General features: G+C 36.0%; 1 protein-coding gene across 4 annotated transcripts in view; it reads right to left on the reverse strand.

The window, feature by feature from the left end:
* The window catches only part of SRBD1 (S1 RNA binding domain 1), a 143,292-nt gene that overhangs the window by 18,672 nt on the left and 108,508 nt on the right, over positions 1 to 16,112 (reverse strand). For 3 of the 4 annotated variants that reach the window (XM_016204094.2, XM_016204093.2, XM_016204090.2), the window contains exons 17-19: positions 8,208 to 8,314; positions 6,770 to 6,946; positions 4,187 to 4,369 (exon numbers count right to left, since the gene is read on the reverse strand). In XM_016204094.2, the coding sequence (XP_016059580.2) occupies positions 4,187 to 4,369; positions 6,770 to 6,946; positions 8,208 to 8,314 (467 nt within the window). The remainder of the gene's footprint in view (positions 1 to 4,186; positions 4,370 to 6,769; positions 6,947 to 8,207; positions 8,315 to 16,112) is intronic. The other variant, XM_016204091.2, reaches the window with a different exon arrangement.

The following is a 16,112-nucleotide window of genomic DNA, read 5'->3' on the forward strand; positions in this document are numbered from 1 at the left end:
TCAGGGATCTTAAGAGACGACCAATTTGCATAAAAGCAAAAGAAAGAATAATAGGTTTACTTCATAAAAATTAAACATTCATATTTCAAAAACATGTTAGCATTACAAGCAGAAATAAAAGGTAAAAAAACTAGAAAAAAACTCAGCCCATATAACAAACCACTTTAACATTTAACAAAGAATCTCTACATGTAAAAAAAGTCTATATAAACAACACAAATGGTAAAAATTAAAAAATATATTTTTAAATGATTAACTTAGGTTAAAAAATACCATGACCTCAACTTTCTATAATACAAATGTAAGAGAGAACACCATAAATAAAAAAGTAAAAAGACTGACTGGCTTCAGATGTTGGTGTGTTTCTGAGAGTGGCATTATGGATAGGATGGCATGAAAGTGATTTATGTTCCTACTGGTTTTCTGATATAACTAAAATTGAAATTTGCTGCAATGGAACCGACTTTCACAAAACTGAAGGCAAACCAATGATGACCTAATATCCCTAATGGCCTTTTCTTCCCTAGGAAGACACTTAAGTAACTCTACAGGACTACGAACTACCTATGTTGAGAAATGTCTACACTAAGGATACCTGAAAGCCAGAAATAACTCCCATAGTTCCAAAGAGGATAAACAAGGATCGTAAGCTTAATTGGATAAATTACCAGCTCTGTCTCCAGATTTTAAAGGTCAGGAGTTGAAGTCTATGCAGAAGGAATTTCTCATGGAAAGAGGGTTCAGTGACCTGCTTCTGAGAGACAAGGCTATTCCCAAAGGAAGCATGAGAGGGGTGAAGTCACTGGTAGGACTTTTATGCTCCATGTGCAGAAACTGGCCCATGTGAAAATTGGCAGAAAAGTCCTGTTTGACAGGAGAAATTAAAGATTTCTCAAGCCTGAACATGGCTGGTGGCATTATAAATCAGTATGTTACTTGGCAATGTATATCAAGAGTCACATAAACTTCCAAGCTCTTTGGCAGAGTGATTTCACTTCTAGGAATCCACTGTAAGGATCACTACAGTACTACTATTACTAAATTGCAGCTCGATCACATGATTTAGCCTTTAAAAAAAGGAATATTCAGAAACAAAAAACTGTGCTTATATCAGAAAGCAAACAGAAAAATGCATCTTCTCAAACAACAAACACTAAAAGTAAAATTACTATAATGTGAGGCCACAATTTTGGTGGTATTTTTATATTAAAAAAATGAGAGTCATGTGCTAAAAGACTGAGAACACGACAAGGATTCCCACTCTCACCACTCCTGTTCAACACAGTCCGAAGGTCCTGGCCACTGCAAGAGGCAGGAAAAAGAAATAAAAAGCATGAAGAAATAAAAAGCAAGAAGAAAAAAGAAGTGAAGATTTTATCTACTTGCTGACAACTTAATTGTTTATATAGGAAAACTTAAAGAATCTATAAACACCTACTAGAACTGGTGAGTGAATTTAGCAAGGATACAGTATACAAAGTTACTATAAAGATCAATCGTCTTTTTACTATTAGCAGCAAAATTTAAAAATACCATTTACAATAGTGTTGAAAACATAAAATACATTTAATAAATTACATGCAAGACTTGCACACTGGAAACTAAAAAACATTGTGGAGAGAAATGAAAGAAGAACTAACTAAATAAAAAGACATAATAAACTCATGATCAAAGACTTAATAAATACTAGGAAGACATTAATTGTCCCTAAATTCACCTACACACTCAATGTAATCTCAATCATAACCCCACCAGATTTTTTTGTTTTGTTTTTTTAATGAAAATTGACAATCTCATCCTAAAATTTATAGAAAAATACAAATAACCTAGAATATTCAGAGTAATATTTAAAAAGAAAAAAGTTAAATGACATACTATTTGACTTCAAAACTTATCATAAAGCTACAGTAATCAAGATAGTGTGGTATTAACTAATAGGTCAATGAAACAGAACACAGAGCAAGAAATACACCCACATTAGACAGTCATTTGATTTTTAACAAAGTCACCAAAGCAATGGGTAAAGGCAAGTTTTGTTGTTATTGTTTTTCATACATGGTGCTGGAATAACAATGTTCATAATGAAAAAAGAAAATGAACATTGACCCCTGCTTCAAATCAGACATAAAATGTAATTTCAGGTGTATCACAGACCTAAATATAAAAGCTTAAATAAACCATGAAGCTTTTAGAGGAAAATACTGAACACATTCATGACTTGAGGAGGAAAAGGTTTCTTACATAGGACTTAGAAAGCAGTAACTATTAAAAAATTGCTAAATTAGATATTGTCAAAATTAAAAACTTCTGTTCAAAGACACCAGTAAGAAAATAAAGAGGCAAGGCCCAAAATATTTGTGAAGCATGCATTCAACCAAGGACTAGTATCCAAAAATATTTTTAAAATTCCCACAACTCAATAATAAAAAGAAAAACAACTCAATTAGAAAATGGCTAAGTAATATGAACAGATAGTTCCCCAAAAAAAGATACAAATGGCTAACCAGCACCTGAGAAAGTGCTCAGTGTCATCAGGGAAATGCAAATCAAACCCACAAAGAAATACTACTACACATACTAGGATGGCCAAAATTAAAAGGCTAACATCAATTGATGGCAGAGATATAAAGTAACCAGACTCTAATCATTATTGGTGGAAGTGAAAATGGTACAACTACATTGCAGTCAAGCCTGGAAGTTCCAAAGAAAACCCAACATTCATCTACCTTATGATCCAGCAAATCCTGTCCTGAGTATTTTTCCAAGATAAATGGAAACAAATGTCAATAGCAACAGTGAAAGTGGGCAAATTTCCTTTAATAAGGGGAATAAACTGTGGCAGATTCATGGTATTGTTTATAAGAAGTTCTAGAGGAGGCAAACTAATCTTTGGCAGAGAAAAACCAGAACATGTGGTTAGCTCTTGTAGGCTGGGGCAGAGACGGGAAGAGGTATAATGGAATGTTTTAGAACAATGGCAATTTTTTTTTTTTTAATCTTGATAGCGGTTTGGGTTACACAGATACAAATATTTATTTGCTAAAACTCAGCTAATGTACACTTAAATTATCTGTGTATTTTACCTAAAAACACACACACAACAAAACACTGCTAAAAATGATAGAATTTTAGCTAATAATATGCATGCTGAAGCATTAAAGTGTATTGATATCTGAAACTTTGTTTTAAAATACATAAAAGAGTAAGATGGACTATTGGACAAATAGCTATCCAATGGATAAGTAGATACAGGCCTGGTAAAATATTAATATGAAATTTAGGTGTGGGGGTATAGGAATTCTTTGTAAAATCTTTGTTTTCAACTTTTATGTATGTTTAAAATTCATAATAAAATGGTGGGGGGAAAACAAGTACCACTATTTTGATGTTGACAGAATATTATTTTTTACTTCTTTTGTTATATTTTCTAAGTTCTCTATAATGTGCTATATAGTTTATAATTTTAAACATTTTTAAAAGAACGGAAACCAATTACATTTATCAAGTATCAGTTAAGTCAAAACAAATTTAAACTCTCACTTTAGAGTCAATCAAAGTTAAAATATTCACTATTTTTAAGCCCACGGTCACTTAACTCACTAAAAGCCTTAAACTATTGTTATGTAGAAAGTTACTGTTTTTGAACTAATTAAAATTTGTTGAACAAATCAAATGTGGTTATTAAACATTTTTTCTGTTAATGCCTTACCCGGCTACCCACCCCCATATCATTCTGGGTTAATGTATGCTCTTTAAAAGTACATCATCTCTTAGACTCTATAATAACCAAGCAGGGCAATATTTCTTAAGAAATCTGAGAGTTGGCTGTTTACTTTCAAAAGGGCTTTATCTTTAGATAAGCAGGAGCTTTCAGCCAGGTGCTGGTCATTTGTGTCTTGTTAATTTCCAAAACAAACAGAGGAGAGTGCCATGCAATTTCCATTACACACACTTCACCATTAGTACCAGGGTTTATTGGCTTGACACTGCTCCAGGAATAATGGTTTCATTCCTCATGAAATAAAATAATGTGCCACATAACTCAGCAATGCGGAACTCCTGAAAGATGCTGTCATGTTAAACATGGTCATATGTTTAAAGTCTCCATTCTACCCAAACAAAGGCCATTTGCTGGAGAGAACTTACACTGGGCACTGGAGAACTCTCGCATGGGCCTCAGACTTACCTTGTCGCTATGTCATACGATTCCGGGTGAATACAAGTTTGGTCCAAAGGATCTGGCTTCAGTACAACATCTGCTGCGGTTCTGCTCTTCTTCTTTCCCTGCTTCTCCCCTGTGACCTCGGCACCTGCTGGAGATGTCACAGCAACTCTCTGACTTAAGCCTGAAGATGCAGTTTGCTGACTACTGCAAGCATTTGAAACAAGCCAGGGGGTGGGGAGGGGTGATGGTGAGGATGGGTAGAAAAGAAAATAATATTTTATTAAAAATGTGCTTATTTCTCTGCCATATACAAACAGCAACCAGATTCTGACCATTCATCAAAGAAATGACCACTTATTTGAACAGTTAATAGATTTTCTGTTTCTTGAAGCCAAAAACATTCTTAACTGACTCAGCCTGTATAACTGGTGTTCCAGAAGAGAAAAGAGAAGAATGGAAAGAAATAAATGAGGGGAAGGAGAAGAAAAAGATGATTTCTCAGAGCAGAAGAAAAATACAATTTCTCAAATGAAAAGAACCTATTGAGTACAGAATAGGATGAATGGAAAAAAACTCGTATTTGACACAGTGTGGATAAACTTTAGAATATGATTTTATACATCAAGAGAGAAAAATAAACAGATTTCTTCTAAATGAACCAGAATCTGACTGACATCAACTTTCTCAATGACACAGAAGCCAGAACACAATGGTGCAAATCTTAAAAGTTTTAAGAGAAAATGATTTTGAATCTAGAATGGAAAGTTTTAAAATAAATGTTCACCAGCAGGGCACTGATTAAATTACAGTCTATCCATATATTAAATACTATGCAGACATTATAAAAAATGATATAAATTTATATGTAATATTTGGAAAGAGATCCAAAATATATTACTGAAACAACTAAAGCAAGTTTCAAGCAGTAGTATAGAATTAACTCTTCTGTATGCATTTTAAAATAACACATATATACAAGCTGACATAAGTAAAAATTTATTTTTAGAAAGCAATATATAAAAAACTATTTTAAAGTGAGAGATTGAGGTGCCTTTTACTTTTTATTTTCTTCTATTTTTGCTGTTTGAATTTTCTAACTGTGTTCAAAAAAACATAAACCACGAAACGTGATTATTTTACCCATCTTTTCCCATTTCTGGCTTCTGGATTTTGTGGTCTACTTAGAAAGAACTTCTACCACTCCAGTGTTCTGCATAATTCACTCATGTTTTCTTCTGGTACTTTTACAGTTTCACTTTTTCCATTTAAGTCTAGGATCCATCTGGAATTTATCCAGGTATAAGGTATGAGGTGCAACTATAGCTTCTCCCACACATTCCAAATTCCTGCCAGTTGTCATAGAACCACTTATTTGATAATAATTTTATCCACTATTTGAAACATCACCTTTATTATAAACTAAATTCCATGTATCTGTTGGTGGATTTTAGGCTCAATGCTGTTCTATTTCCACATCAAAAACAAACTGTTTAATTATTATAGCTTTATATTGTATTGTACTATCCACTGGGACTGGTTTTCCCTTAGTCTTTTCCAAAATAAAGATTATTTGTCCATATTACTTTTAATATAATTTTTCCAAAAGAAAAAACAAACAAACATATAAATGAACCAGGGAGTCCCAAAGTAGCAAATACATAAAAGCTACTATTTCATAAATGATGCTAAGAAGTTTATCCAACTTCTTTGCTTTTATCCTAACAGAATCAGAAAGCAAAAATGAGCCCTTAATCAACCGAACTGATAATTAATGCTGTGGTCAGTTTTCAATGATGAAGGAATGGGGAAGCCCGACCATGCTTAGGGCAACAGCTGCCAATATGAACTGGCCACTGTGAAGTCCTCTTTGTCATTTGACCTTGTAGAGTCCTTCCCACGTAGGAGGCTCCAATCACACTGGCCTGAATTTTGTTTTCTGAATACGCTAACACTGGGCCCGCCTTTAGCACATACTGTGTTTTTTTAAAAAAAATGTATTTATTGATTTCAGAGAGAGGAAAGGAGAGGGAGAGAGAGAGAAACATCAATGATGAGAGGGTCATTGATGAGAGGGGGCTGCCTCCTGCATGCCCCCAACCGGGGATCGAGCCTGCAACCCAGGCATGTGCCCTGACTGGGAATCGAACCCTGATCACCTGGATCCTAGGTCGAAGCTCAACCGCTGAGCCAAGCCCAGCCAGGCCAGCACATACTATTTACTTTTCCTTGTGTGGCTGGCTCCTTAATTTCATTCAAAATTTGGCTCCAGTAACTCTTCAATGAATAACTCATATAAAGCAGTTGTACTGCTCCCCAAGATAGTGTCACATCTGTTTTAATTTTTATAACACTTATTACAGCTGAAACTATTTATTTTACCAGTTTATTTATTGTCTGTCTCACACATTAAAATTTAACTCCAAAAAAACAGGGAATTTGTTGATTTGTTTACTGCTGTATTCCCAGTGCCTAGCAAATATGAGAGAGTCAACACATGGTGTGTGAAGAAATGAATAGACACCCAGGTTTGTGCCGGTGAGTAGGATGGGTAACAGAAGAAAGGAGGTTGACAATAGAACCAAAAGTGTACCCTTTCATAGTCACCTGCACAGTTTTCGAATATAATCCTGATTAATTCTGATGAAGCCAGCACACTGTTGGAAAGATTTTGGACCCAGTCCTTTCACTTTCTTCAGCTGTTCTCGGTTGATGAAGGGTCCATTTTTCTCTCGCCATTCAATAATATTTTTGGCTCGGTTGGCATTGAGTCCTGCAATATGCCTAAAAAAATAAACAGAATGAGAAATAACAGTTCCAAGAGTACTGAAAGAAAAGCTCTCATCTGAAAAGACAATGATATAAACATCTGTATCATAAAAAATTGCAATTGATTACATATTGTCATATGTCTCTGTTAAATTAATAAGAAAGGGAATTAAATTGAAAGACAGAGGGAAAAAGAGTTGTCCAAGAGGAGAGGACAATGCAAAACAATGGCAAAACCAGTAGAACCATAAAGATGCTGGTGCACTGGTTAACACTGGTGCAAGAAAAAGGCCCCCACAGTATTTCCACATTATTCACATTCCTTATATTTCTGAATCAAGTTGTAATTCTGCCTATTCCTGTTTAGCTTACAAAGTGAGTCAGCAGCAGAAGTTACAACAGCTACACTTGCATTTGCTTCCCTATTTTTCATCAACTCGTCCTCATTAATGTAAAAGACTTGAACTATAGAAAGGTCCTTATCCATGAATGTCACGGCTAGTATAAAAATAAGAAAACTATGTAATTAGGTAGTTTGCTTGGTGTTAATGAAAAGATTACTGTTCAAGAGAATCTTAATTCTATTCTAGAATTCCATTTGTGGAATTATGAATGCTTGTAGCTATGGTAGAAAAGCAACACCTTAAAATGTAAAGGATATCGCCGCTCTACCCGTTTCAAAGGGAAAAGGTCCAGATCTTTTCCAGAGGCCCAGCATTTTGTGCTGCATCAGCAGACTAATGTAACAAATGCAAACTATGAGCAAAACAGCAGCTGTTCCATAACCCCAGGAAAAAAGGACAAAGTATGTAAGACGTGATTATAGTACCATGAAGATTTTGGTATGTGACTTGTGGAATCAAGGTAAAAATATGGTAACCATACCTTGAGCCCTCAGAATTGATCCTGTGGTTACTGCCCACTTTAGAGATGTATGCAAAAGGCTAAGCTAGTGAAAAGTATCTACTCTCATGTGGTGAGAAGCAGCTCTTTTCCATGTCAACCTTACTGAAGTTCTATTAGTGATGTGAATGCACTCAACAGTAACCACATGCTCTTCGCTTTAGATTTGCAGTATTAAAAATGATAATATGAATTGTTACAATTCTTTTCTTAAATGATGTCTTCCCTTCTGACTGATTACTGTCCTAAAGCAATGTATGAACTCATAGATTTTCTTTACCTGACAACTTTACACAGGTGTCCCCTTGTTCTAACTGGAAAGCCAGTTAAGCTCAAGATTCTGTGATCTTCAACCACAGATATCTTGTCTCACCTTAACAAAATTTCTGAACAGATGTTAATATCCACTCCCACAAAGCTGACACATTCTTCTACAACACTGTCCAGCGTTGCCTTGAGTAAAGTCTGGGATACATCATGCTTAAAAGACAAAAATCAAATATCAATAGAAAATAAAGAACATGAAATTCTTGGACTGTTCCATTACTTTGCTGTATAGTTGGCTGAGACACAGCAGAGTAAATTTCTTCATTTATTTTAAACACACTGTTAGCAGGTATAATTAAGCTGAACTTAAGGAATTTGTGTTTTCTTACTCCCTAAATTACGCATACACTTCACTTAAATATAACAACACCAGAATTTTTCCCTTTTCCAAAATTCTGCTTAGAGCAGTGGTTCTCCAACGTCAGCTTGCAATCAATCACCTGCAGGGCTTGTTAAAACACAGGTTGCTGGGCCCCACACCCAGCGTTTTTGATTCAGTAGGTCTGGGGTGTGACTTGAGAATTTGCATTCTAGCAAGCCCACCAGTACTGCTGCTGCTGGTTCCAGGACCTTACTTTGAGACACACTGGTCTCTATCATTCACTGGCTGCCTTGTAGTGTTAGCTTCACTTGCATATGTATTCCTTTAGTTCTTAAGAGATGAAAGCTTACATTATAATAGGAAACAGTACACTAATACTCACTAAATTTGACAGTAAATCAAACTATCATGTTTCATCAAATTGAAGATACTATTGCTTGTAAGTAGCACCATTATTTTATGTACCACTTAAAAAATACACTGCTAATTAACAGTGACAAAATGCTTTCCTATTAATCTGAATTTTTATTTTTTAAATACTGTATTAATAAAATTCTTTAGACTTACTTAGAAAGTTTAAAAATCACATATCATGCATATAGATAAAAAACAAAATATAAATAATCTAAGCTGGTTAAGCTCCTAAAATTTCTTCACATTCAGCATTCAACTCTTCTGAATCACTTTACTCAGTCATAGATGCCCGAGTTTTCGATACAATATTGTTGTTTAGGTTATCAAGAGCCTTGGTAACATAGCATTTCTTAGAAGAGAAATATTCTACAGTCTCTGGGATTTTCTTTCAAGCTTTAGATGTTCATTCTGTAAGCCTTGATAGCAGTCCCATTTTAATCTTAATAGAAAGTATCAGCAGAAAAGATTTGGGACAGCAACAAAATTCCTATTCTTAAAGTTTCTTAAGTGTTTTATTGTTAACTAAAACAGTGAAGGTCAAGTCATGTCTCAGGATTAACAATCAAGTTCACACAGAAAATACACCATGATCTGCCATAGGGCCAATGGCAACTGCAGGACGCCACTAAATGTAAGATGTATCCTGATTTCACAGACGTTCAAATGCAAGAAAATGTGCCTTAGAAATGATGAAATGCAGTATTTGAAAGTAAATATCTGTTGGCTAATTGAAGTCAGATTACCACAATGAATAGTTCACATTACACTGGATGTTATTCATAATTCTAAAATTAAAGATCCTCTGGCTGTTCCCAGATATGAAACTGTGGTCAGCATCCCTCTCTTTTTCGTATGTCTCAAGGAAACAAGGATCGGTTTGATAACCTTAAACTCTTAGGAAGACAATGTAGTGAACAGAGTGCCCAGGTATTGTGGTTACTTTATTATCACTTAGGAACAGCAGAAGTCTTTGTTCTGAAGACTGAGGGTAAAGGAGTACTTTGTATTTCAGAGATAACCTAGTTGGTAACTCTCCAGGCCATACCTAAAATACTGAAGGGCAATTTAAAAAATCTAATAAGAAAACATAATCATGAAAAAGATCATAACGAAAAACCTAAGACCTCACTGAGAATCTGATCATTCTTGAGCTACAGCTTTTAAGAAGCTGTATAGTCTTTATCTACATAGAAGAGAAGCAACAACATGAAAAGGGGACTTAAAAAGGCCTGAGGGTAAGAGACAATGACAACGTAGAGGCAAGGACAACAGTAGCAACAAGAAAACCTACCAGAGGAAAGAGACAAAAACTCTAAACAAACAGAAAAAACTAAGAGAAATGGTTGGGAGCCATCAGAATAAAGACAAAGGATTCCACATACTTCGAAGCACACAAAATGCTTGAGATATAAATGAGGTGCAGTCCTTGTGGCAGACAATCTTGGTTTCCTATCCTACCTCTAGCCTCTATCCCCCTTTTCTCCTTCCAAACAGAAGCCCGATTGTGTTTCCCAAATCTGCCCTACCTCTGAGGCATAAGCTTTGGGAAAGCTGGCCCCATCTCTAGCAGATGATAATGACTGGTTAAAACCAGTGGTTTTCAAATTGAGGGTTGTGACCAATTAGTGGGTCATAAAGTTAATTTGGTGGCTTGCCACCAGCATAAAAAAAAAAAAAAAAATCAAGAAAGAAATAGAACAGACCACACAGAGCATGTTGCATATATCCTCATAATGGAATGAATGGTGCAATAAATAATGCAGCCAATTGAGGCTACCCTCTGAAAGGAATACATAAATGTGCCAGGAACATGTATTTTGTTCACTGATTTCTGATTTGATTTTCTGATGGATGATGGTTATTTTGACCACTGACTGATGGAGAGGTTAAGGAGTAACTTTTCAGAGTTATGAAGCAAAAAAAGTATGAGAAGTTTATCATCTTTTGGCAAAATGCTGATTCTTTCAACCAAGTTTAGTTACAAATTTCAGTGTATTTCTCAAAAAGAATATTATTGAGAGTAACATTTTTCAAATTATTAGCAATTATAATATTTCAACTGAGGTAGTACAAGGAGGATGGCAGGTGGCACACATGGAAATACTCTACCTCATGATACTCTTGAGATCCTGTATTAACCAGTTCTGGACTCACACTTCCACTGACCTTCTTGTAATCTTTCCCTATTATTTAACAAAGAATAATACACTTCCTTACTATTCAAGATGCTTGGAGTTGGGATCTCTGACGTTTTATCTAACTGAAGCAATCATTCTATCTAGGGGCTCAAAGTCCAGCAGAAAAATGACAGTAAAAACAACTAACAATAAGTGTACTATCAAAAACCCTTGAGATTTTATTGCCAAGTTTTGATAGTACACTTATCGTTATAAGGCTTTATAATAGTCAATTTAATTCTCACAATTGTACAAAATATGCATATGGTTTCACATAGCATCTTCATATATAAGAATTTATTCTAAGTAAATAGTAAGACATGTGAAAAGATGTGTGTATTCAGTCTAAAAATTTACCCAGAGGGGAGTGACACAAATAAATTATAAAACAGAATATGAACTATTATGAAGTCATTAAAAAGTATAAGGTAAAGTCGAACAGATTTTTTAACAAAATACCTTGCAAGAAAAAGGTCCAAGATAACATACCAATTTTTAAATCCATCTAACAGCCACACTCACATGAGAAAGCTTTCTGCAGGGATTGCTGTCATCGATAACCCTGGATTCTGCCTAGATTCTTCCCCAGCTTTTGTTTCAGAAAGTACTCAAGAGTTTACACTATTTTCTAAAAGTGAAAATCATATATGTTTAGGGGAGAAAATACTGAACAAAGTTCAATATTGTCTCCATAATAATGTCTCTGACATTAAAACAGACACATTGATTTTGTCATTCTAAAAACATTTTCTAAGCAACTATTATGGACCAGACACGGTGCTAGTTGTGCTATGTGTTGAAAGTACAGGAAAAAGCATGTGGACTACATGTCTTCAAGAAGCTCAGTTTACACCTGCTGAAAGCTGGGATGTGACTGACACATTACCCAACTGGTAGTCATAGTATAAGAGACAAGAGGACCCCAAGACTGACTGTGCCAATCGTCAAGGACTTGATGCCAGAAAAAAATGAATTGCTCCATTTTGTAAAAGTTACCTAACTCTGAAATTTTGGGCAAGTTATTTGAATTGTATAAATGGTTTGTTTTGAATTCAAGGAAATATTGTTTGGGCCATTACATTTTTACCTAAAATTTATGAGATTTTTAAAAAGGAATATAAACAGTCATTTGTGCTAGTCAGCTTTTTTGAGGTCAGAAGCCACATTTTTATTGTTTCTCTACCACAAACTTCTGAAGAATTGCTGATCCAAACTGCTCTTCTCTTTTTTTCCCAGAGCACTCAAATTATCTCACAACTAATTTTTAAAAAGTCCTTCCAGATGAAACACTGTCTGTGGAATACAGCTATAGCAACACAATTTTACGTTGCATTTCCATATTAAACTTTAAGTTTATTCCCAAGTGGTTTTCTGAAGTAATATTCTCGATTATTTTCTTTAGCAATTATCACTCACTCGTGTCCCTTCCTGTCTCTTACTATTGCCAAAATACAAAATGCAGCGAGAAACTAAAGATGCAGAAAAGCTTTACAGGGAAAGCTAATTTCAAATAAAGCAAGTTCATTTCTTCATCTTGCATCTACTTTTCTTTGACTGACATGTGACTGTTTAAAAGAGTCATCAAGAGAGTGCGTGTTGAATGACCCACAAAAGACAGAACTGACAGAATGGGAAACATTCGAGAAAAAAGAATATGTGGCTTAAGCGCAGTTCCTCCCCCAAGTCTTCAAATCCAGTATGCAAGAGGTCTTTCTAATACTCCCTTTAAAGACTAAGGCAGCGTTCAGCACCACAGAAGTACTGTATTTAATTTTAAACAAAACACATTTGTGTTCTAGCTCTAATGGATCATAGGTATTTACATGCAATGGAACAAACAATCTTGAAAAAGATTTTAAAAATATTTCTTCATAAGTATATTCTTTTAAAAAAATATTTATACATTAGCAGAACATTTTTATTTTTTAAATGCATAAACTATACAATGAGTAACTTCATTGCACCTGCGGGGCTCTGGGATTAAGAAAGGAAAGGGCATTGGTCTTTCAACACTGGAGGGATTTTTCCAGATCTGGAAACATAAAGTATGGCCAGTGGTCACAAGAGAAAAAAACACACACAGGAAGAGATTCTCTTGGTAAATTCTCCTCTGATAAAGCACATGGAAGGTGTGAAGACTTCGTAATTGCTAACTTAATACTTAGGCACCCAGTTTGCGTTAACAACTTATGCTATGTAACCGCAATCAGTTTATTCAAGCCAACGTCACAGAAAGATCCTCAGGAAAATGATTGCCTTCTTTGTTCTAAACAAGACTAGTGGAAACTAATTTTAAAAACCCAACATTCCATCCTGACTCCAAAGCTAGAGTAGCCTAGCCCCCAATCCTCAGGGATGGATCTTCTGGGGGTCTCAAAGGGGTGCACACAGTTGTTCAGTGAGGTCTCCCCACCCTGGATGGATGGCCAGAACCCCTACATTCCCAAGGCACTGTATAGTCTCTGGAATCACCACTCAGTTTACAAAGCTCTACAGCTTTTCTGTGCCTGGACCATGTATGTGTACCTTAACATCTGGTAAAAACACTTTTGAAAAAAAATGACTTCTACTTTTGCTATGATGGAGTAATTGGTACCAGTGTATTTTCTCCAACATAAACAACTATAAAACTGGCAAAATATATGGCAACTAACTTTAGATGTTAGACAACAGGTAGTGCAGGACTATGATTCCAGAGAGAGGGGAACTATGTAAGATGAGCCCCACAACCTCTGTTTGAGGATACTTTATAGACTTTGGCACAGGGAGGTGGCACAGGAGAGTACAGCAGTCTTACTGAGCTGGGGGGTAGATATGAGCTCAGGTCTGCTAAAGTGACTGGAATTTTAAGAGTAAGATGCCAGAGAGAATGGAGCTTTGAAGAATGGAACTACAGAAACCTGTAATGAGGCTCCTCAATATTGGGCTAAATGCTAAGCTGCATATACCGAGGGCACCAGAACAAGACTGTATAAGACCAGGCAGAATAGCTGCCTGGAAGTTATGGGCTATACAGGGATTCTTGAGATTGCACAGAGCTGGGAGACACTGGATGTTCTGCCAGTCACAGTGGGGAGACCTGACTGAACACACAGATACTCTGTTGATATCCCAGAAAGGCCAGGCCTTAAAAGTGGGGCGATTCTAGTCCTAGAGTAAGGGCTATATTAAGGTTCACTCTTGATGTTGTACATTTTTATGGGTTTGGGAATGTACCTAAAAATACCAGAACAAAACAGTAAATAAACAAAAATCCAATCTTAGTTTACGAACCCTTAAAGCAGATAGCATTTCAGGAGGGAACAGTGATGTCCCTGACTACAGATCACTCTCTGCCTTCATAACTCTAGAGCAGGTGGCTGGGGTTCAAAATAGAGGCCACTCCTGGTTTTTGTTCTTTGGAATCTGATAGTAGATGTCCTCCCCAGATGTCTTACCTCCTGAACCTAAAGGGTAATTTTTTTCTCTTCAGTCTAGAAGGCAATTTCCGAGTCCAGAATCCCTCTCAGCACAGCATCAGTAGACTACATGGGAACCCAGTTAATGAGAGAGAGTGTGCGGTTAGCTGGCACAAGCTTGCTAGTTAGCTGCTTGTTTACTTTCATTCCATCATTATAAACAAAAGATATTCATCCTGCCTTCAAAAGTTTCCCATGATGATTAAAACTTAAACAAAGTGTATAACTTCTTTATGAATCATGAAGCTACAAAGTAAGTCTTTTCATATGCTATCTTAAGAGAACAGTGTTTAAGCTGTAATCTAGCCTGGCTTTCATTCTTTCTTCCAGTAGGTGCTCTTATGTCCCCTAGTGGATACCGTCGATATGGTGGAGGAAAGATAGAGGCAATACTGGCTAAGTGAAGGGCCATAAATCTTAAATGCTTGCCTTGCTCACATGCTTTTCCAGACTAATGCCTAATTTACCATAAATAAAGAAAAACATTAACACATCTGAACTGGACCACACCAATCTGCCCGTGTGTGGTCATGTATAGGGCCTAAGCTAAAGCACAATTCCTGACTTATGACATATACACAAACAAATGCGTACCAATTAGCTAGGTATTTTGACCCCCCCAAAATACAAAGAAGCCAACATTTCCATTGTAAGTCTCTATCTTTAGAGATTTATAGCTTAGTCATAAAAGTGGACTTTAGAAAAATGTAGGGTGAAAAGACAGCCATAAGAGAGAAATTTCCCTTCTAAAAAATTAAAACTGTGTGTAGAAAATCTGATCTGAAATTATTCTGTGTATGTACGTGTATGTATGAGATAGAGAAACCCTTTGTGCACAGAAATTCTGACAGTCCTGTGTTTAAACTGTTTGGAGGAGAGGGCAGGGATTAGAGATAAAAAGAGGGTACTAAATGCAAAGAAAGTTTTTTCTCCCCAAACTGTAGAAACTAGGTTATTTGTTAATATTTCAAGTAGCTAAGTTCTAAAGAAACTCTTCTCTCCCCAAATTCACACACGTATAATCATATGTGGCCACACATGCAGCCACACATGAATTGGCTTCCGGTCCATTAATATTATAGACAGTGAATGTTTCCCAGTTAGAGCTGAGGCTGACACTGCCAGCACAGGATCCACATAATGCGTTTCCACGGAGTTGAAGCTTTAATATGGAAAGGGAAGGTTCTCTTCTATTTGTATGTCCCCTGTCTCCACATGATTATAGCAAAAGAGAGCCCAGGAGCTTCACACTGAGCCTCCTGCATTGGTGGAAGTGAAGACAGGGCTCTGAAACTGTCCCTCAAACCACTCTTATCCCCATTTTCTATTTTATTTTCACCTATAGTACTTGCTATCATCTGCTGTATGTAGGTTTGTTGTGTGTGTAAGTCAAAATCAGGTTGGCAAGTGGATATATGGACTTTGGAGTCCAGGGGAAGAGATCTGTGCTGAAGCATTTTCCGTATGAACTGTCTAGTGTGAAAACAGGAGGAGCGTAATAAACATCTAAACTTTGGAGGGAGGTAGAGTGTAGGCAACCCAGTATCATGAAGGAACAGAAGTGCAAATGTGCATCTTAT

This window comes from Miniopterus natalensis, chromosome 13 (genome assembly GCF_054644295.1).
Source record: "Miniopterus natalensis isolate mMinNat1 chromosome 13, mMinNat1.hap1, whole genome shotgun sequence".
In the NCBI taxonomy this organism is placed as follows: domain Eukaryota; kingdom Metazoa; phylum Chordata; class Mammalia; order Chiroptera; family Miniopteridae; genus Miniopterus; species Miniopterus natalensis.